The 22,966-nt window shown below is 48.2% G+C and overlaps 1 protein-coding gene across 2 annotated transcripts in view; it reads left to right on the top strand.

The window, feature by feature from the left end:
- The first annotated feature begins 13,675 nt into the window (after positions 1-13,675).
- The window catches only part of HDGFL2 (HDGF like 2), a 16,227-nt gene continuing 6,936 nt past the window's right edge, over positions 13,676-22,966 (top strand). For both annotated transcript variants that reach the window (XM_042250128.2, XM_027969848.3), the window contains exons 1-4: positions 13,676-13,854; positions 16,223-16,299; positions 16,394-16,532; positions 21,696-21,887. In XM_042250128.2, coding sequence (XP_042106062.1) covers positions 13,783-13,854; positions 16,223-16,299; positions 16,394-16,532; positions 21,696-21,887 — 480 coding nt within the window. In that variant the 5' untranslated portion in view covers positions 13,676-13,782. The remainder of the gene's footprint in view (positions 13,855-16,222; positions 16,300-16,393; positions 16,533-21,695; positions 21,888-22,966) is intronic.

Genomic DNA, 22,966 nt, shown 5'->3' with positions numbered 1-22,966 from the left:
CATAAAGTCTTTGACACTCCTGCTTTCCAAAGGTAGAACCTAATTCCCCTACCATTGAGTGTGGGCTGGACTTAGTGACTCACTTTTAACAATGGAGTAGGGTAGAAGTGGTAGTGTGCAACTTTGAGACTAGATCATAAAAGACATTGCATTTTCCTTCATGCTCTCGATTTTGTTTTACATATTTATTTTTGTCTGTGTCAGGTCTTAGCTATGGCTGATTGCAGCTCAGAGTCTTGGTTGCTCTGCAGCATGTGGGACCTTAGTTCTTTGACTAGGGCTTGAACCTATGTCCCTTGCATTGGAAAGCAGATTCTTAACCACTGGACCATCAAGGAGGGCCCTATGCTCTTGCTTTTGAATGACTCCGTGTGGAAGGAGCCAGCCGCTATGTTGTGAGGATGCCCAAGCTGTGATATGGAGAGGGCCCTGTGATGAGGAGCTGAGGCCTCCAGGCAACAGCCATGGGAGGGAGCTGCCATGGAAGGGGCTGCTCCAGCCTTATCTGAGCCTTCAGATGATGCAGTCTTGGCTGCATCAGTCTCAGAAGAGATCCTGAGCCAGAACATTCCAGACCCCTGACACTCTATGAATCTGCATAAGATAACAAATGTATGCTGACAAAGGTCAGTATAGTCAAAGCTATGGTTTTTCCAGTAGTCATGTATGGATGTGAGAGTTGGACCATAAAGAAGGCTGAGTGCCAAAGAAGAGATGCTTTCAAATTGTGGTGCTGAAGAAAATGCTTGAGAGTCCCTTGGACTGCAAGGAGATCAAACCAGTCAATCCTAAAGGAAATCAACCCTGAATATTCACTGGAAGGACTGATGCTGAAACTGAAGTTCCAATTGGCCACCTGATGTGAAGAGCTGACTAATTGGAAAAGACCCTAATGCTGGGAAAGATTCAAGGCAGGAGAAGGTGACAACAGAGGATGAGATGGTTGGATGGCATCATTGACTCAATGGACATGAGTTTGAGCAAGCTCCAGGAGATGGTGAAGGACAGGGAAGCCTGGCGTGCTGCAGTCCATGAGGTCTCAAAGAGCAGGACACAACTTAGCAACTGAACAACAACAATGCATGTTTTCTGGTTTTTTTTTTTCCAATATGTATTTATTTGGCTGCACTGGATCTTAGTTGCAAAATGCGGAATCTTTAATTTATTTTTTTGGTTGTGTTATGTGGGATCTAGGTCCCTGACCAGGGATCGAACCCACGGCCCCTGCATTGGGAATGTGGAGTCTTAGTCACTGGACCACCAGGGAAATCCTGGTGTTTATTGTTGTCGTAGTTTTTTAATTTTTAAAATAAGTAATACATTTTCAGCTGTGTCAGGTCTTTGTTGCTGCATGCAGGCCTTCTCTAGTTGCAGTGAGCAGGGGCAGCTCCCTAGTTGTGGTGCTTGGACTTCTCACTGGGTGGCTTCTCTTGTTGGGGAGCCCAGGATCTTAGTGCTCAGGCTTCAGTAGTTGTGGCTGCAAGACTCTAGACCACAGGCTCAGTAGCTGTGGTACATGGGCCTAGTTGCTCTGTGGTATGTTGAATCTTCCTATACGAGGAATTGAACCCACGTCCCCTGCATTAGCAGGCGGATTCTTAACCACTGGACCACAAGGGGAGCCTTGTTTGTTGTTTTAAGCAACTAAATTCTGGGGTAATTCCTTAGGCAGCAATAGCTAACTAATAGAATAACACACTGTGTTCAATGGGTTACTATTATCATCTTTTCTAAATATTTGATACTGAAAATTCCAGTTTAACACCGTGAAATAAAGGGTCATATTCCTTATAGTCTCAAATGACGATAAAGAGACTGGCCCCAAATCGCACAGTCAGAAAATGCTAGCGACCCACCCCCACTTCCCTGAGAGTAAAGTGCTATCAGACTACTTCGTCTGTACATCGAAGATTAGGAGGCTCCCGGTATTCTTAAAAGCCTCATCTCTTTTCTCCACCCATTTTGCCCACTCTCCCTTAGCTACTTGGAACTATTCTTGCCTTATTACCTCCAGACCTTTGTCCAGGTATTCATCTCTACTGGAAGAGACCTCTACCCAATCTCTCTAAAGAAATCTTCTTCCTCCAGGAAGCCCTCCCTGACTACCTTTTTCATACTGGTTATAGTCTATTCTGAGTTCCCCAAGCACTTCTGTCTTATAAAAATTACTGGTAATATTTGCTGAGTGCATTTATGTGTCCATATTCTTTTTAAAAAAGTATTTTGGCCATGCCATGCAGTGTGTGGGATCTTAGTTCCCTGGCCGGAGATTGAACCTGCACCTCCTGCGTTGACAGTGCAGACTCATGACCACTGGACAACCGGGGAAGTCCCTTACTGAGTGCTCTTCACATGCCATATTCTATGTGTCATCTTCACAATCTTCACAGCAGCTCTGTTTATAAATCAAACACTGTTGGGATTCCCATTTTACGGATGAGTAACCTAAGGTCTGGAAAAATCAAATTGCTTGCTCTAGGTTGCCTGGTTTTTCCGTAGCTTCTGATTTTTGTGTTAAAAGGTATCTCAGAGTTGTTAAAAACAACAACAACAACAACAACAACAAAAAACAAAAAACTCCTATGTTGTCTTTAAAAAGCTTCGTAGTTTAGTTTTTACATTTAGGGATACAATTAATTTTGAGGTTTCTTTTTTATGTCTTTTTTTAAATTTTAAGATTTATTTTTGTGTGTGTATGATCTAAAGTAAGAGTCGAGGTTGTTTTTGTGTATTCATGTGGCAGTTTAGTCGCCCTATAGAAAAATAAGACTTCAGTTCTCTCGGATCGAGATTTTAACCCCCGTGATCAGTTGAATAGTTCACCCTAAAGATGACCATGTCCTGATCCTGATAACCTGTGAACATGGTAACGTTTGTGCAAAAGGGATGTTGCAGATGTGATTAAAGTAAGGACCTTGAGATGGGGAGATGATCCTGGATTATTTGGATGAGCACCATCTAATCAACCCTGAATACTCATTGGAAGCACTGATGCTGAAGCTGAAGCTCCAATACTTGGGAGCTCCACCACTTGATGCGAAGAGCCGACTCATTGGGAAAGACCCTGATGCTGGAAAAGACTGAGGGCAGGAGGAGAAGGGGTCTACAGAGGATGAGATGGTTGGATGGCATCACTGACTCAATGGACACGAGTTTGAGCAAACTCTGGGGGATAGTGAAGGACAGGGAAGCCTGGAGTGCTGCAGTCCATGGGGTTGCAAAGAGCTGGACAACAACATGTAATTACAGGGTCCTTATAAAAGGAGAACAGGAGAATCAGAGGAGATGTGATGACAATAATGTGAGAAGGACCCAGAATGCTGTTGCAGCTTTGAAGATGGAGGAAGAGCCACAAGCTGGGGAATGCAGGTGGCTTCTAGGAACTGGAAAAGGCAAGGAAATTGATTCTCCTTGCAATCCTCTAGAAGGAATCCCATTCGGCCCATACTATATTTGTTTCTTCTAAAAATGTATTTATTTGTTTGGCTGTGCTGGGTCTTAGTTTCAGCACATGGGATCTTTCGTTGTGGCACACGAACTCTTTGTTGCAGTATCTCGGATCCAGTTCCCTGACCAGGGTTGGAACCCAGGCCCCCTGCACTGGGAGCACGGAGTCTTAGCCACTGGATCACCAGGGAAGTCCCTGATTGTACTGTATTTGGATTTTAGCCTGGTGAGATCCATATGGGTCTTCGAACCTCCAGAATGGTCAAAATAGATTTGCACTGTTTTAAGCCACCAAGTTTGTAGTGATTTGTTACAAAAGCAAAAGGAAATGAAGACAATTCCTAGACTAAACACCCCCTAGGAAACAAGTACTGGTATTTCTCACTAATTTATAGGGAAGGTTGCAAAGTATTGGATAGACTTGTCCATATCCCTGCAGCTTGCAAAAGGAAGATTCAAACCCAGGACCGTCAGACTCCAGCTACATTTCAGCGCGTGCTCCTGGAGCTGTGGGGAGCTTGTTTAAAGGCAGATTCTGGACTTTCCTGGTGGTCCAGTGGTTAAGAGTGCCTGCCAGTGCAGGGGACACAGGTTCTATCTCTGGTCCAAGAAGATTCCACATGCCTTAGAGTAACTAAGCCCGAGAACCACACCCATCGAAGCCTGAGCATGCTACAGCCCATACTTTGCAACAAGAGAGGCCACCCCAATGTTGTTTCAGTTGCTCAGTCGTGTCCAACTCTTTGCAACCCCATGGACTCCAACCACCGCAGAGAAACCAGCGAATGTCAACTAGAGAGTAGCCCCTGATTTCCACAACTAGAGAAAGCCCACATGCAGCAGGGAAGACCCAGCACAGCCAAAAACAAATAAATAAGTATGAATAAATAAATTTAAAGGCAAATTCTGATGTCTCTGGTCTCCAGTGGGTTGTGATTCTGCATTTCTGATAACATCCTCCCAGGGGAGAATGAATGAGGATGAAATGACTGAAGGTCACCCCCACTGCTTAGGTGGGGGGAAGGTCTGGGTCAAATGTCCAACATTCCCAGATTCCAATCCCCTAGTGTTAATCCTCTGCCTCAGTTTCTTTATCTGGAAAGCAGAAGTGAGAAATAACAACTAACATGTGAATGAAATTAACCACGTTAAATGCTTACTGTGTGTGACTTGGAACATAGTAGCTGCTCTATAAATTTTATTTTAGAAAAATATTTATTTTATTTATTTGGCTATGCTGGGTCTTAGTTGGGGCATATGGGCTTTTTGATCTTCATTTCGGCACTCGAGATCTTTAGTTGCGCCATTCGAACTCTTAGTTGGGGCATGTAGGATCCAGTTCCCTGACCAGGGATGGAACCCGAGTCCCTGCATTGGAAGAACGGAGTCTCAACCACTGGACCACCAGGGTGCATGTGAAGTCACTTCAGTTGTGTCCAACTCTTTGGGAGTCTATGCACCGTAGCCTGCCAGGTTCCTCTGTCCATGGGATTCTCCAGGCAAGAATACTGGAGTGGGTTGCCATTTCCTTCACCAGGGGATCTTCCCAGCCCACAGATGGAATCTGCATCACTTAAGTCTCCTGCATTAGCAGGTGGGTTCTTTACCACTAGGGTTACCTGGGAAGCCCCAATAAATCTTAATTATTATCCTACTTGGATAAGTGTGCAGTAAATGCTTGTCAGTGATAGGATTGAAAGCTGATGCCCCTGTCTGTAAACTGGAGATCAAGCCTGTAACACACAGTGCATGCTCAGGTCACCTGCTAATTAGAAGGAGATGTTTCATGCAGTTCTAGCAGACAGGGCAGCCCCTTCCCCAGCTTGCCTCCTGGGGCCAAGTACCAGGAACTATTCTCTGAGGCACCAGGAAGAAATGTCACCTCCCCACTAGTGATGACTAGCGGTTCAGCTGCTGGCTTCAGTGACTGCCGATCCAGTGGAAGGTGTGGGTCCTCTCCCTTCTCAGCGGGCCACTTTGGGGCTTTCCCAACCCTCTTGGGGACTCTGCCCCAGCAGAGCCTGATACTTGCTTTTAGCTGTTCTCAGGTGGCTCTTCAGTAAAGAATCCACGTGCTAATGCAGGAGACCCAGGTTCAGTCCATGGGTCGGGAAGATCCCCTGGAGAGGGGAATGGTAACCCACTCCAGTTTCTTGCCTGGAGAATCTCATGAACAGAGGAGCGTGGTGGGCTACGGTCCACGGGCTTGCAAACGAGTTGGACAAAACTGAGCGACTAAACAGCAACATAGCTCTGTCAGGTCTGTGCAGGAAGCTCTGGTTTTTCTGCACTGGCTCAAGGTCTGGGGGAGAAGTTTGCACTGAATCAGGAGGGCCTTGGCGGTGGGGACCCAGAGAAGTGGCATTCTTGTCCTTGGACAGACTGGATGTATGCCCCTCTCTGGGCCTCAGTATCCCCATCTGTACTCTGGCCTAGGCCAGACCCCTCTGTACCAAGTCCCTCATTTATTGTGCAACTTCTTCCCTATATGAGGATGCCCAGATTTAGCAAATAAAAATACAGAATGACCTATAGGATCTGAATTTCAGATACAAATACTTTACTGTTTTATAAGCATAATTTCCTGGAGGAGAAAATGGCAACCAACTCCAGTTGCTTTTTGCCTGGGAAATCCTATGAACAGGGGAGGCTGGTGGGCTGTGGTCCATGGGGTTAAAGAGTTGGACACGACTTAGCTCACACATGCATACATACTTTAAATTTATAGGGAATTCCTGGGAATACCTGGTGTTGCAATGGTTAGGACTCGTTACTTTCACTGCTGGGACCCACATTTGATCCCTGATCCGGTAACTAAGATCCCACCTGCTCACCGGCATGGCCAAACAAACAAACAAAAGGTGTAGTCTTAACCATTTCAGAAAGAAATATATGTCAAATATTTTTATTGGATGATATAAACTATGTGTTAAATATTGTTATTTGATGATATATGTCAGTTCAGTTCAGTTCAGGCGCTCAGTCGTGTCCAACTTTTTGTGACCCCATGAACTGCAGCACACCAGGCCTCGCTGTCCATCACCAACTCCCGGAGTTCACTCAGACTCACCTCCATCGAGTCAGTGATGCCATCCAGCGATCTCATCCTCTGTTGTCCCCTTCTCCCCCTGCCCCCAATCCCTCCCAGCATCAGAGTCTTTTCCAATGAGTCAACTCTTCGCATGAGGTGGCCAAAGTACTGGAGTTTCAGCTTCAGCATCATTCCTTCCAAAGAAATCCCAGGGCTGATCTCCTTCAGAATGGACTGGTTGGATCTCCTTGCAATCCAAGGGACTCTCAAGAGTCTTCTCCAACACCACAGTTCAAAAGCATCAATTCTTCGGCACTCAGCTTTCTTTACAGTCCAACTCTCACATCCATATATGACCACAGCAAAAACCATAGCCTTGACTAGATGGACCTTAGTTGGTAAAGTAATGTCTCTGCTTTTGAATATGCTGTCTAGGTTGGTCATAACTTTTCTTCCAAGGATGATATATGTATTTATTATTAATTATCTTATTGGTATAAAATATTTATGACACAGTCACTGTCTTAACCATTTTTAAGTACACAGCTCAGTGACATTAAGCACACTAACATTGTTGTGTAACTACCCCCACCATCACCTCCAGAAATTTCTCATCTTCCCAAACTGAAACTCTTGTCCTCATGAAACACTGATTCCCCTTCCTCCTTCCCCAGCCCCTGGCCTCACCATCTACTTCCTGTCTCTGTGGATCTGACTCCTCTAGGGACCTCCTGCGGAATCAGACAGTGTTTGTCCTTTTCGATTAGATTTATTCACGGAGCACAGTGTTCTCAGGGTTTATCCATGGTGTAGAATGTACAACATTGTTGTTGTTCAGTTGTTCAGTTGTGTCCCTCTCTTTGAGACCCTATGAACTGCAGCACGCCAGGCTTCCCTGTCCTTCACTATCTCCTGGAGTTTCCTCCAACTCATGTCCACCGAGTCAGTGATGTCATCCAACCATCTAATCCTCTGCTGCCCCTTTCTCTTTCTGCCCTCAATCTTTCCCAGCAGTGGGTTGGCCAAAATGTTTGTTGGGGTTTTTCATAACATTTTACAGAAAATTCAAATGAGCTTTTTGGCCAACCCAGTATATACCTTTTTAGTATAGCTAATGTCACGAATATTGCACGGAACATACTTATACTAAAAAAGTATTTGTTGTATATCTACAATTCATATTTAACTCAGTTCAGTTCGGTTCAGTTGCTCAGTCGTGTCCGACTCTTTGCGACCCCATGAATCACAGCACGCTAGGCCTCCCTGTTCATCACCATCTCCCGGAGTTCACTCAGACTCACCTCCATCGAGTCCGTGATGCCATCCAGCCATTTCATCCTTGGTCGTCCCCTTCTCCTGCCCCTAGTCCCTCCCAGCATCAGAATCTTTTCCAATGAGTCAACTCTTCGCATGAGGTGGCCAAAGTACTGGAGCTTCAGCTTTAGCATCATTCCTTCCAAAGAAATCCCAGGGTTGATCGCCTTCAGAATGGACAGATTGGATCTCCTTGCAGTCCAAGGGATTCTCAGGAGTCTTCTCCAATGCCACAGTTCAAAAGCATCAATTCTTCAGCGCTCAGCCTTCTTCACAGTCCAACTCTCACATCCATACATGACCACAGGAAAAACCATAGCCTTGACTAGACGGATGTTAGTCGGCAAAGTAATATCTCTGCTTTTAAATATGCTATCTAGGTTGGTCATAACTTTTCTTCCAAGGAGTAAGCGTCTTTTAATTTCATGGCTGCAGTCACCATCTGCAGTGATTTTGGAGCGCAAAAAATCAAGTCTGACACTGTTTCCACTGTTTCCCCATCTATTTCCCATGAAGTAATGGGACCGGATGCCATGGTCTTCGTTTTCCGAATGTTGAGCTTTAAGCCAACTTTTTCACTCTCCTCTTTCACTTTCATCAAGAGGCTTTTAGCTCCTCTTCACTTTCTGCCATAAGAGTGGTGTCATCTGCATATCTGAGGTTATTGATATTTCTCCTGGCAATCTTGATTCCAGCTTGTGTTTCTTCCAATCCAATGTTTCTCATGATGTACTCTGCATATAAGTTAAATAAGGCTGACAATGTACAGCCTTGACTTACTCCTTTTCCTATTTGGAACCAGTCTGCTGTTCCATGTCCAGTTCTAACTGTTGCTTCCTGACCTGCATACAGATTTCTCAAGAGGCAGGTTAGGTGGTCTGGTATTCCCATCTCTTTCAGAATTTTCCAGTTTATTGTGATCCACACAGTCAAAGGCTTTGGCATAGTCAATAAAGCAGAAATAGATGTTTTTCTGGAACTCTCTTGCTTTTTCCATGATCCAGCAGATGTTGGCAATTTGATCTCTGGTTCCTCTGCCTTTTCTAAAACCAGCTTGAACATCAGGGAGTTCAGGTTTCACGTATTGCTAAAGCCTGGCTTGGAGAATTTTGAGCATTACTTTACTAGCATGTGAGATGAGTGCAATTGTGCGGTAGTTTGAGCATTCTTTGGCGTTGCCTTTCTTTGGGATTGGAATGAAAACTGAGTTTTTCCAGTCCTGTGGCCACTGCTGAGTTTTCCAAATTTGCTGGCATATTGAGTGCAGCACTTTCACAGCATCATCTTTCAGGATTTGAAACAGCTCAACTGGAATTCCATCACCTCCACTAGCTTTGTTCATAGTGATGCTTTCTAAGGCCCACTTGACTTCACTTTCCAAGATGTCTGGCTCTAGATTAGTGATCACATCATCATGATTATCTGGGTCGTGAAGATCTTTTTGTACAGTTCTTCCATGTATTCTTGCCACCTCTTCTCAATATCTTCTGCTTCTGTTAGGTCCGTACCATTTCTGTCCTTTATCGAGCCCATCTTTGCATGAAATGTTCCCTTGGTATCTCTAATTTTCTTTTTTTTTTTTTTTCTAATTTACTTAAAGAGATCTCTAGTCTTTCCCATTCTGTTGTTTTCCGCTATTTCTTTGCATTGATCACTGAAGAAGGCTTTCTTATCTCTTCTTGCTATTCTTTGGAACTCTGCATTCAGATGCTTATATCTTTCCTTTTCTCCTTTGCTTTTCACCTCTCTTCTTTTCACAGCCATTTGTAAGGCCTCCTCAGACAGCTATTTTGCTTTTTTGCATTTCTTTTCCATGGGGATGGTCTTGATCCCTGTCTCCTGTACAATGTCACGAACCTAATTCCATAGTTCATCAGGCACTCTATCTATCAGATCTAGGCCCTTAAATCTATTTCTCACTTCCTCTGTATAATCATAAGGGATTTGATTTAGGTCATACCTGAATGGTCTAGCGGTTTTCCCTATTTTCTTCAATTTGAGTCTGAATCTAGTAATAAGGAGTTCATGGTCTGAGCCACAGTATGCTCCTGGTCTCGTTTTTGTTGACTGTATAGAGCTTCTCCATCTTTGGCTGTAAAGAATATAATCAATCTGATTTCAGTGTTGACCATCTGGTGATGTCCATGTGTAGAGTCTTCTCTTCTGTTGTTGGCAGAGGGTGTTTGCTATGACCAATGCATTTTCTTGGCAAAACTCTATTAGTCTTTGCCCTGCTTCATTCCACATTCCAAGGCCAAATTTGCCTGTTACTCCAGGTGTTTCTTGGCTTCCTACTTTTGCATTCCAGTCCCCTATAATGAAAAGGACATCTTTTTGGGTGTTAGTTCTAAAAGGTCTTGTAGGTCTTCATAAAACTGTTCAACTTTAGTTTCTTCAGCGTTACTGGTTGGGGCATAGACTTGGATAACTGTCATATTGAATGGTTTGCCTTGGAGACGAACAGAGATCATTCTGTCGTTTTTGAGATTGCATCCAAGTACTGCATTTCGGACTCTTTTGTTGACCATGATGGCTACTTCATTTCTTCTGAGGGATTCCTGCCCGCAGTAGTAGATATAATGGTCATCTGAGTTAAATTCACCCATTCCAGTCCATTTTAGTTCGCTGATTCCAAGAATGTCGATGTTCACCCTTGCCATCTCTTGTTTGACCACTTCCAATTTGCCTTGATTCATGGACCTGAAATTCCAGGTTCCTATGCAATATTGCTCTTTACAGCATCAGATCTTGCTTTTATCACCAGTCACATCCACAACTGGGTATTGTTTTTGCTTTGGCTCTATCCCTTCATTCTTTCTGGAGTTATTTCTCCACTGATCTCCAGTAGCATATTGGGCATCTAATGACCTGGGGAGTTCCTCTCAGTATCCCATCATTTTGCCTTTTCATACTGTTCATGGGGTTCCTGAATTTTTTTGAAAAAATATTTATTTACTTATTTTTGGCTGTGCTGAGTCTTCATTGAGGTGTGTGGCTTTCTCACTGTGATGGCTTCTCTTGTTGCCAAGCACGGGCTTTTACAGCGGTGGCTCAATAGTTGCGGTGCATGAGCTTTGTTGCTCCTTAGCATCTGGGATCTTCTTAGACTAGTGATGGAACCCAGGTCCTCTGCATTGGCAGGTGGATTCTTATCCACTGGACCACTAGGGAAGGAAGCCCCAGGCTTCCTGAATTTTATCTGTCAATTTTACCTACAGCCTTTCTTCATATAGCAGCCTAAAGAACTTTTTCTTTTAAAATGTCTTTATTAATATATCATTTACACACCCTAAAATTCATCTTTTTCTTTCTTTGTTTTTCTGGCTGTACTGTGCTACATGCAGGACCTCAGTTCCCCAACCAGATACTGAACTCATCCCCTTGCAGTGGAAGTGCTGAGTACTAACCACTGGGCCACCAGAGAATTCCCTCGAATTCACCCTTTTTAAAATGTATAGTTCGATGAATTTTATTGTACATTTTATAATTACAGAGCTCTTGGACCATTGGAGAAGGAAATGGCAACCTATTCCAGTATTCTTGCCTGGAAAATCCCATGGACAAATGAGACTGGCAGCCTTCAGTCCATGGGTTCGAAAAAGAGTCAGACATGACAATAACTAAACAACAAGGACCACTACCAGAATCTAGTCTTGAAAGATTTCCGTCACCCTAGAGAGAAACCTCATGCTCCTTTACAGTCACTCTGTATTTCCAGCCTCAGCTTGAGGCAAATACTGATCTACTTTCTGTCTTGAAAATTTTGCCTTTTTTGGATATTCTCATATGACATAGGAATCATAGAGTGTGTTACCTGCTGTCTGCTTTTTTTCCACTGAGTATATTTTTGAGGTTAATCCCTGTTGTAGTGTATATCAGTCCCAGGTTTCGTTTTCTTGCTGGAGGGTCGGCAATAAAATTCATCAAAACATGGCTTATTTGGTTTATCTGTTTACCTGTTGACAGACATGTGCATTATTTCCCCTTTTTTGTTTTTGTGAATAATGCTGTTATGACTATAGCTGTGTAAATTTTGGCATGGATGTTTGTTTTCATTTCTTTTGGGTAGATACATAAAGTTGGAATTGCCGGTTCATATTAAACTTCGTTCATTTTAACTTTTCATATTAAATTTTGTAAAAAAAAAAAAAAAAACAACAAAAAACAACCCTGCCCTTTTGAGATATATTTCGTGTGCACAAGGATGTTTCTTGAGATTAACATATTATCTCTGTACTCTGTGCTCAAATCCCTCCATTTTTTTTCCCCAAGAAATTAAAACCCAAGCGTGTCACTGATATTCACAAGGCACAAGACAGGTACTCAATGGATCCTTTTGCTGTCCCTTCTACCTCAAATGTCCCTTCCAGCGCCCACCTTACTATATAGACCTATGTCTAGTCATCTTTTCTCTCTCTGGTTAAACTACTATCTCCTACAGCAAATCCTTCTGTTCCCCCAGGATAGACGAATTCTCCGTCATTACTCAGCTCTTTTTTTTTAATTGGAATATAGTTGTTTTACAATGTTAATTCCTGCTGTACAGCAAAATGATTCAGTTACACGTATCTTTTCCATTATGCTTTATGACAGGTCATTGAATATAGTTCCCCGTGCTACACATTAGGACCTTGATTATTCATCTCTTCTTTTTAAAAACTAATTTATTTATGGTTGCACTGCGTCTTGGTTGCTGCGCTAGGGTTTTCTCCAGTGGAGCGGCGGGGGGCGCTATTCTTCTTTGAGGACCAGGGATCTAACCAGTTTCTCCTGCATTGTTAGGCGGATTCTTACCCACTGTACTACCAGGGAAGTCCTATTTAGCTCTTTCTTAAGAGCCCTATCTTACCCCTTAGTCCTTTCCCTGGGTCCTAATTATAAAGAAATTGATATTTCTTTTACATGCTAAAACTCGAATACTTCAAGAGCGAGGGGGACAGCATCTCAGCACTTCCAGTATTTGCTACTGTCTGGCAGAGTACAGGGGTGGTGATGTCCGTTTAAACTTTACTCTTCCATAAGATGGGTACCATTATGAATCCCATTTTACAGGTGGGGAGACGGAGACAACTGAGATTAGGTAACTCGTCCAGGCAGTGCTCAATACAATTTTTCGACTGAATTAACATGTATTTTGGGTGTATTGTGGCTGCAACATGGTGCTCAACAAAGTTGTCGCGAGTGAAGAAATAATGTTTTCTGCAGTTTTTGGCTGGTTATCCTCAAATCTCCACATGACCCGCCCCTACACCTAAGCCCCGCCCCCCAGCAGGCAACGGCGCATCCCTGTTTTGAGTTGAACCTTGTCTCTTACAACATCCAATGGCAGACAACCGCTTAAGCCGTTCCTCCTGTGATAGCCAATGCGCGCTCTTTACCTTGAGCCGCTTTTCTTGTGGTACCCAATGGGCTTTAACTCCATATTCTGCCCCTCCTCAGAGGCGCGGTGGCTAACAGTGACGCGCCCCCTACAGTGATTGGGCCTTCTTTCTTTTACTATCCAATGGCATGCTTCCTACCTAAGGCCCCGCCTCCCATGGCGGTCTATGGCCCGCCTCTCTGCCCTGGCTGCCCGCCTCTTCACTCTTTGAGCGCTTGTGTTTCCCTCCACCCACCTGTCCTCTTTCACCTCCCATAACCTCCTTCCCCACCCATTAGGCTTCTTGGTCACGCCCCCTTGGATCTACCCGTTATCCAATCCCGTTAACTTGTTCTGCTCCAACCCCTCTTCTCATTGGTCTCCTTGTGCCTCTATCCCCGCACGTGGTTCTGAGCGACGTCGTCGCCCGCCCATGACGGCTGGAAGGCGGGACTTCCTGCGGGGTGCTGGCCAATAAACACGCTTCGACTCGCTACCCCGGCCACCGCCCCCGCCCCCTCGACGCCCTGCTCCCGCCCCCGGCTTTGCCTCCCGCTGCCGCCGCCTCAGCCGCAGCCGCTACCGCTGCCGCTGCTGCCGCTTTCCGCGGCCTGGGCCTCCCGCCGCCAGTATGCCGCACGCCTTCAAGCCCGGGGACTTGGTGTTCGCCAAGATGAAGGGCTACCCGCACTGGCCGGCCCGGGTGAGGCCGCGAGGGATATGGGCCAGGCGACGGAGAGTCGGGGGTGGGGGGTGGGGCAGTAGGGGCCACGGCCTGAAAGACTTGGACACTGGAGGTCTGGGGGGCTCTGGGCCTGAGGAACCCGCGCGCCCGGAGTTTGGGGGGACCTGGGCCTGGGGGATCCGCTTGCCTCGAAGTGTGGGGGTCCCCAGCCTGTAGGACCCTCGCGCAGTGGTTGTGGGCGAACCTGAGCTCGGAGGTGTGAGCGTCCTGGACTTGAAGAATTCGCCCGCTTGGGCTGTGGGGGGAACTTGGGCCTGAGGAACCCTAGCTCCGGGGATGTGGGGTGTCCTGAGCCTGGGGTCCCAGAGCCTAGGGACATGGTTGTTGAGGGACCTGGGGCTTGACGGACCAGGGTTCAAGTTTGAAGGCGGTGAACGGAGTTGAGGAATTTGGGATTTGAGGAGAGAGCCCAAACTAAGGGAAGGAGGTGCCCCAGAGAGAAGGATATCTTTGAGGGGACAAGAGGAAGCCAAGTTCTGAGGGGAGTCCTGGAGAAACATGTGAAGGGGTCTAGGGTTAAGAGTTCCAGTAAGGGAGAAGAGTTGAAGGTCAAGGTTGAGACGTGCTCAGGAGGGCTGGTGCTTGGAAATAGGGCTGGGGGCTGTGTTTACAAGGTCGCTGGAGCTGTGGGGGACTTGATTTGAAAATATTAGGCATCAGAGACCAGAGATTGGAGTAAGACTTGTTTGGGGGACCCTCGGCACTTGTGCCCTGGGAGGACACCCCTGCCAGACCCTGGGGGAGGAGTCTGGTTGGGGCATGGAGTTGGGGGTAAGGGGTGGGGAGGAGGGTTTGAGATGGAGAGAGGCCTGAATCAGAGAGCAGCCACTGGTACTCAGGCTGGAAAGAGAGTGCTAGAGGAGGGGTTGGGTCAAGAGGACTCTGGGGATCCCCTTTGGAGGAAGCTGGGATCCAGAGATGATGCAAAGGGTCCAGGTCTGATGGAGTCTTGAGCAGGAGTCCCAGATTTCCAGAGTGAAGTTTCAGGCACTGTTTGTGGGGCAGGCTGGTGTGGAGGAGGGGCCCTGAGGTTATTGTCATCCCCGAGTCAAAGTCACCCCAGGACCAGGGTTAGTGGAATATGCACTGTAGGACTGAAGGAGTTTGGAGGGGGAAGCAGGTGAAGGATGAAGGTGAAGGTTCGTCAGGAACAAAAGTGGCCTGGGAGGTTCTCTGGGATGCCTGCCCTGCCTGCCTCTGGTGGAAGTAAGCAGAAAGGCATTGCCCAGGGCTGGGTGTTTGGTTGCAGAGAGGCCACCATAAGATGCCAAGAGTGGGCTCAAGGACCACTAACCAGGCAGTGCTGAGAGTGGTCCACAGCTGGTGGTGCTGCTGCCAAGATGTCTAGGCTTCAGGCTCAGAGGCAGGTCCTGGGTTAGGTCAGAGCAGAAGCAGGCCTGGAAGACCTGGCCAGCTGGTCTTCAGGGTGATGCAGTTTGGTGATGCTTGCAATGGACATGTGGGCCCCCAGGACTTTGAAGAGTAGCCCAGAGAACTGAGGAAGGATGTTTGGGGTAGAGGACAGGGAAGGTTCCAACTGCCCAGGCTGTGAAGAGGACAGGAAGGAATTAATGGGGACCAGAGAACCCATTCTGACCTGATTTGCTCGGGCTTACTTTCTTGGGGGCACCAGAGTGATGAAACTTTACCGACACTTCCTTTCCTCCCAAAGTACCAGTTTCTCCCTCTCCTCCGCCCCCCGCCTCCACCCCCCCAACCCCCCCAACCCCCCACTGCCTCAGCTGGCTCTCGAAGCCCAGAGAGCTTCCAAGCACCTGATTGGAAGGGAAGGGGCTGCTAGCTTTCTGTGGGGAGATGACTGACAACTGCTGGAGCCCATGGGCCTGCAGGGAGAGGGTGGGACTTCCTGGATGCTCGGGGCCTGTCTCCTGCAGCCCACCCCCTACCCTCTGCCTCCTTGGAGCTGCCAGCTGCAGCCTCTGGGAGCCGGATCACCGATCGCCTCTTTGGGGGAGGGCGTCCTGTGCTAGGGCCCTGGGAGTTCACAGAAGCTGGTCTTGGACCCACCCCCTGGCTGCTTAGAGCTTTTGGCTTTGCCCAGGTGAAACACCTACCTTGGAGAAAGAGCGGGGGAGGGTGGGGGGGGTGGACGACGACACAGGTATGCAGTGTTTCTGGGGGGGAGCACTGCTCAGAAGAAGGCAGAGGCCTAATTAGAAGGTGATGCGTCTTCCTCCCTGAAAGGGCCCCTCCCCCCAGCATGCTTCTCTCCAAGTAACAGCCGATTTCTTACGGGTTTCCTGGGTCACTGGGTGAAAGCTGCTCCCCACCCCCTAGCTGGCCTCTCACTGGCCTCTTCCTACAGATCGATGACATTGCCGACGGTGCCGTGAAGCCCCCGCCCAACAAGTACCCCATCTTCTTCTTTGGTACACATGAAACGTAAGTGTCCCCCACTGGGGGGTGGCTTCTTGCTACCTGGTGCCTCCAAGGTGGCCTGGCTCACAGGGCCTGGCCCTGTGTTTCCTTTCTCCAGAGCCTTCCTGGGACCCAAGGACCTGTTCCCCTACGACAAGTGTAAAGACAAGTACGGAAAGCCCAACAAGAGGAAAGGCTTCAATGAGGGCCTGTGGGAGATCCAGAACAACCCCCACGCCAGCTACAGCGCGCCTCTAGTGAGTCCTTGCCTGGGGAGGTGGCGGGCACGCGGGTGCACCCGGAACCAGAGGTGCTCTTAGCTCGCCTCTTGTGAGTCAGGGCGGGGGAGGCGGCGGGCACGCGTGCACCAGGGAGGAGAGGTGATCTTAGCATGCCTCTGGTGAGTCTGTGCAGGAGAGGGCAGCGGGCACTCATGCACCAGGGACCAGAGGTCGTCTTAGCTTGTCCCATCAAAAAGGAGCAGCCTCTGGGCCAGGGCTCCTCCCACTGGGCACTGCTGACATTTAGGGGCCCAGTCGCTTTCTGTAGGGGGCTGTCCTGGGTACCATTGGGGAGGGGGAAGCATCCACAGCCCCTCATCCCCTTAATGCTGTTAGCTTCTCCTTTACCCAGCGGTGCCAAGCAAACATATCTGCATGAATTGCCAACTGTCCCGAGTCAGGTGGAGGCGTGCAGGGTCCCACCCTGCTTCCCCCAGACCCACAGCTCTAGAATTAACCTGAATGTATAGCAGTGTTGTGAGAGCTCCTAAGAAACCTTTTGTTTTCTAAGGAAAAAAATATTTTTCTTTGAATAACACCGTTTCCTTCCCCCCTTACTGCCAGGTTTCCAGACACGGGAAAAGGGTGTAATGAGAACTCTTGCTGAGGTGGGAAAGAAACCCTAAGAGTCACAGAGACAACATCTGAGTGCCAGATTACCATCTGAACATTCAGGGGAAAAAGGGAATTTAGAGAAGCTGAAGTTAAATTTGTTTAAAAAAAAAAAAGTCATGGGAAGCTGAGGGCGAAGTGGGGGATGGGTGCCTCGCTCAGGGTGTTTGAGGGAGTAATGCAGAGGGGGTGGCGGGGTGGCCTAGCCTCAGGAGTTGTGGGCTCTAGGTTGGCCGAGAGACTAAGCAAATTGACTGCAGGGCTCAGAGCTCAGCTGTTAGGGAAGAAATGGACATCCGGCGTGGTCTGTGGGCAGGGAAACGGGAGTCAGAGGATCTGTCTGGTTTCTGTGAATGAAGGTCTGTATAGCTCTGCAGCATCTGGTCCTGCTTGAGAACACAGGGTCTCGAGATGGTCTTCATGTGCCTCTCCTGTGGCTCTGTCCACCCACCTACCTGGCCCACTCTCCTGTATAGACAGACCCCTGGGGCGTGAGGGCCACGGACCAGGCTGGGGATCAGGAATCCCAGGTGAAACCGACGCACCTCCTGGGAGCTCACTGTCCAGAACTCAGGAGTCCATTCAGCGGATCTCTCCTCTGCTGAAGGTTTGGCAGGCCCACCCTTCCTGCATGTGTGTGCTCTTACTTGCACCTCCTGTGAAGAGTCTGGGAGATGGATGTTGCCCTTGTGTTGGTGCCAGTCTTTCTCCCGGCTTTGCATGTTCCCAACTTGGGTAAAGGGATTGGACATCCTTTAAGGTAGTTGACGAGATCCTTTTCTGGCCCCAACCCAAGTTCTAGTTAGTCTTGTCTTAAGCTTCTCACCTCCTGGTGAATCATCGCACCACTTAGTATTTATTACACACCCTCAGCCTGTAAAGTACAGGATAGATAGATGCCTGCCCTCGAGGAAATGAAACTTGAAAACAGTGTGGCCCTGATACTCAGTCATCTCCGCACAGACTCCCCAAGTTGAGAAGTTGCTGTAACGTATTACTGCTGTCTGGTTCTCGGACCTGTCAGTGCTTCCAAAGCGAACAGTGGTTTCAAAACATGGATCCCAGGGCCCCCACCCTGGGAGGTTTAGGTGTGGTGGTTTAGGGCTGAGGCCTGGGCACCTCGAGGCTTTTCTCCCTCATTGTCACTTCTCCCGGGGCCCATCCACAGCAGTCGTCTGAAAGTGCTGCTTTTTGAGGGTGCCCCAGCAGTCTGTCTTTTCATCCTATATGTTTTTAGTTTATTTTTACATTTCAGGTGGGAGTACAGACTCCTGTACAAGACTGAAAAGTACAAAAGAGCAGCCACTCTGTCTCCCTTTTTTCGTAAGGTAGCCCCAGCCTCCAGTTCCTTGTGTTTCCTTCCAAAATTGTGTGTTCACATAGCACTCTGCATAGCTGCCTTTTTGGAAATGCACTTGGCCTTATTCCGCACAACTGGTCCCCTTTGTCGTGCAGAGAACAGCTTCATTTTTTTCGACAGCCTTCACTTGGTGTGCTCCCACCAGGAGCGTGCGGCCGGACCTGTTCCAACGTCCCCCCGCCAAGCCAGGAAGTAGGAAACAGTGTCTCAGAGTGGTTCTGTGTCCCAGCTGAGATGGGCTGTGGAGGTGGGAGGTTGGCAGCCTCTTCCCCACTTTACAGCTGAGCACACTGAAGCCCAGAGCATTCACTGGATTGCCCAGAGGGACCTAGCTAGAATGTGAGACCTGGACCAAGGGCTGTTACACTTTTGCAGCTGGTCACTCTGTGGGGCGTCCTGCGCACTGTGGGCTATGGAGCAGCATCTCTGGTCCCACCCACTTGATGCCAGGACCCCCCTCCCCCACCATCTTGATAATCTGAATGTCTTTAGACATTGCTAGATACCCCCTGGGGGACAGAATCACCCCTGGCTGAGAACCACTGACCTAGGATCCCAGTTGATACCTCTTGGTGACCTGGCAGAAGAGGAGATGAAGGGACCCGTCCCACTAGCCGGTTCGTGCTGCGCTGGGACTCAAACCCAGGCCTCACATCTCCTAGGCTGAAATGCTTTTCTGGCCAGTGCAAGGTGGGTGGGGTCCTGGCAAGGCAGGCAGGCCCGGAGACTGACCAGCCTCTGTCCAGCCCTGACCTGGGCCCTCCACCCTCCTCTGGCCACCTGGCTGCTCACCCTCACTGCTTCTGGCTCCCAATTCCTAGCTTCTATGGTGTTTCCCGTCACCCTGGAGGCCCCGCCACACACACACACCCTCATACTCTTTCATTCCTTGCTTTTTTCTCAACTAGCATGACCCCTCACTGTAATCACAACAAGGAAATGTGGCCTTTTTTAGTTTTTTCCCCCAATGTTTTTTTTTTTTTTTTTTTTTAATATTTATTTGGCTGCATTGGGTCTTAGTTGCCACACATGGGATCTTCAATCTGTATTTTGGCAGGTGGGATCTTTCGTTGTTGGATATGGGGTCTAGTTCCCTGACCAGGGATTGAGCCTGGGCCCCCTGCATTGGGAGCTCGGAGTGTTAGCCACTGGACCACCAGGGAAGTGCCCTTTCCTGCCACTTTCTTCTCTTCCCTGCACCCCAGGCACACCCACCTCTTTGGTTGCTAAGGAGAGCTTCATTCATGCCTCTGCTCTACAGTAGGACCTTATTGTTGTTGGTATGCTGTTTTGTTTGTTATTTGAGGCATGTGGGATCTTAGATCCCGGACCAGGGATTGAACCCATGACCCCTGCAGGCGAAGCATGGAGTCCTAACCACTGGATCGCCAGGGAAGTCCAGTGAAAGTGAAGTCGCTCAGTCGTGTCCGACTCTTTGCAACCCCATGGGCTGTAGCCTATCAGGCTCCTCCGTCCATGGGATTTTCCAGGCAAGAGTGCTGGAGTGGAATGCCATTTCCTTCTCCAGGGGATCTTCCCAACCCAGGAATCGAACCCTGGTCTCCCGCATTGCAGGCAGACGCTGTACCGTTTGAGCCACCAGGGAAGCCATATATAGTAGTTTGCATCTGCTAATCCCAGCCTCCCAATCCTCTCTCATCCCCCACCCCTGGACAAACACAAGCCTGTTCCCTATGTCTGTGAGTCTGTTTCTGTTTCATCGGTATGTTCATTTGTGTCATACTTCATAATTTAAAAAAAGTTTTTATTGGAGTATATTTGACTCACAATGTTACGTTAGCTTCAGGAGTACAGAAAACTGAATTGGTTATGCATATACATGGATCTACTCTTTCAGATTCTTTTCCCATTAAGTCATTATAGCGTGTTGTGTAGAGTCCCCTGTGCTGTGCAGTAGGTCTTCATTAGTTGCCTCTTTTATATATAGCAGTGTGTACATGTCAGTCACAATCTTCCAATTTATCCCTCCTCTTCCCCTTCCCCCATGATTATCATAAGTTCATTTTTAACATCTGATTATATTTCTCTTTTATAAATAAGTTCCTTCGCACCATTTTATAGATTTCACATATAAGCAGTATCATATAGTACTTGTCTTTTTCTTCCTGACTTGCTTCACTTAGTATGGTCATCTCTAGGCTTATCCGTGTTGCTGCAAATAGCATTATTTCATTCTTTTTCATGGCTAAGTAGTATTCCTTTGTGTGTATATGTGTGTGTGTATATATATATATACACACCACATCGTTATCCATTCACCCATCAGTGGACAGGTTGTTTTTCATGTCTTGGTTATTATTGTAAATAGTGCTGCAGTGAACATTGGGGCACATGTATATTTTCGAACTATAATTTCCTCTTGATATAAGTCCAGGAGTGGGATTGCTAGATCCTATGGCAACTCTGTTTGTAGTTTTTTTGAGGCTCCTTTGTACTGATTCCAATAGTGGGCTGCACCAGGTTACATTCCCACCAGCAGTGTTGAAAGGGTCTCTTGAAATGGCCGTGGCTGGTCCCCCACTAGATTGTAAGCTCCCTGAGGGCAGGGCCCACACCATGTTCTCCTCTGGGTGGTGCCATCCTCCCGGCACAGTGCCTGGCACCTGGCCTCTGCTCACAGACGAGCCCAGCACTCGGTGAGCATGGGGCAGTGCTGTCTGTGTTTGCTGTCTCCTTGGCTGTTACTGCCTGAACTGATGCTTTGCGTAAAACAGAAGTGCCTTGAAGTTCACCTCAGAGGTCCTGTCCTAGGTCGGTCTCCTCCTCATCAGTACTTGGAATACTTTTTACAAAAGTCAAACCTCCGCGGACCTCCTACCAATCTGGGCACTGGCCTGAGTACGCCACTCTGTCTCACCCGACCACAGCCCTGTGAGACCAAAGCAGTCCTGTCCCAACGGCTCAGATGTGGGAACGGAGGGCCAGAGGCTTACGTCACTGGCCCAGGGTTTGCCCTCAGATCCCGCAGTGCCCAGCACTCATGGGTCCATCTTGCCCTCTGCCTCAGCCCTTGGAGCTCCCTGGGCCTCAGTTCCCCCGTTTGGAGAGCAAGCAGACCGGATCCTGACGCTCGAGACCCGGCCAGTGGATGCGGTCTGTGCAACAAGCTCTGTGGTGACCTGCTGTCTCTGTCCCCCACCCCCCAGCCGGTGAGCTCCTCTGACAGCGAGGCCGCTGAAGCGGACCGGGCAGGTGGCAGTGAGGATGATGAGGACCGGGGAGTCGTGGCCGTCACAGCCGTGACCGCTGCAGCCACCAGTGATAGGATGGAGAGCGACTCTGACTCTGACAAGAGCAGCGACAACAGCGGCCTCAAGCGGAAGGCTGTGGCCTTGAAGGTAGGGACAGGGCGGGCATGCCTGCCTGTGGGGCCTGGGGCCCTTCCTCTTCCTCAGAGGCCCCATCTGGCCGCCTTTTCTCCCTCCTCGGCCTTTCCTTGTGGTTTTTAGTACATTCACAAAGTTGTGCCAGCGTCACCTCTGTCAGTTCCAGAACTTCCCATCACCCCCTAAAGAAACCCCATCCTCTTTGGCAGTCCCCCATGTCCCTACACACAGCCCCTAGTAACCACGACCCCACTCTGTCTGTGGATCTGCCCGTTCTGGACGTTTCCAGCAGTGGAGTCCCACCCTGCGTGTCCTGCGTCTGCTGCTCTCCCTGAGTACCGTGTTCTAAGAGTCCATCCACGTGATAACGAATGTCAGGGCTTCTCTCCTTTGCATGGCTGAGAGATGCTCCCAGGTGTGGAGGGACCACATTGATCCATCATCTGTTTCTGGCCATTTGGGATGTTTCCACTGGGGGACCATCACAGATAACACAGCTGTGAACATTCATTCATGTACAAGAGTTTGCGTGGACGTGAGTTTTAAATTCTTTTGGATGTATTCTCTTTCCTGCTTCCTCCCAACCCCTTCCTCTGCCTTGTGACTGCTTCTGAATATTCGGGTGCAGAGTGAAAGGGTTAGGATCTAACAGCAAATTCTTTTGATGGAGGGAGGCATTCTTTTATTTATTGCCCTTGCCACACAGCATGCGGGATCTTAGTCCCCCAACCAGGGATTGAACCCGCGCCCCCTGCAGTGGAAGTGCAGAGTCTTAACCACTGGACCGCCTGGGAAGGCCCTTTTTAATGATTTTTTAAAATAATATTTGGTTCCAATTATAACAATAAGCTATCATCATTGTAGATTTAAAAGATACGAAAAGCATAAAGCAGTGAGTGAAAAACGCCCAAATTCTCTGAGGGGGCTTTTGTGCCAAAGGACTGGAAGCATTCTGCTGTTTCTGTGTGCTCTTGAGTGTGATCAAGTGTGTGTGTGTGTGTGTGTGTGTGTGTGTGTGTGTGTGTGTGTGTGTGTGTAAAGCACAGACTGGCAGTCATGCACACAGTATGTGTCTTGCTGGTTTTCCACCT

The sequence above is a fragment of the Ovis aries genome, chromosome 5 (genome assembly GCF_016772045.2).
Source record: "Ovis aries strain OAR_USU_Benz2616 breed Rambouillet chromosome 5, ARS-UI_Ramb_v3.0, whole genome shotgun sequence".
Taxonomy (NCBI): domain Eukaryota; kingdom Metazoa; phylum Chordata; class Mammalia; order Artiodactyla; family Bovidae; genus Ovis; species Ovis aries.
The sequence above is the reverse complement of the archived record's forward strand: the minus strand, read 5'-3'. Positions and strand labels throughout refer to the sequence as shown.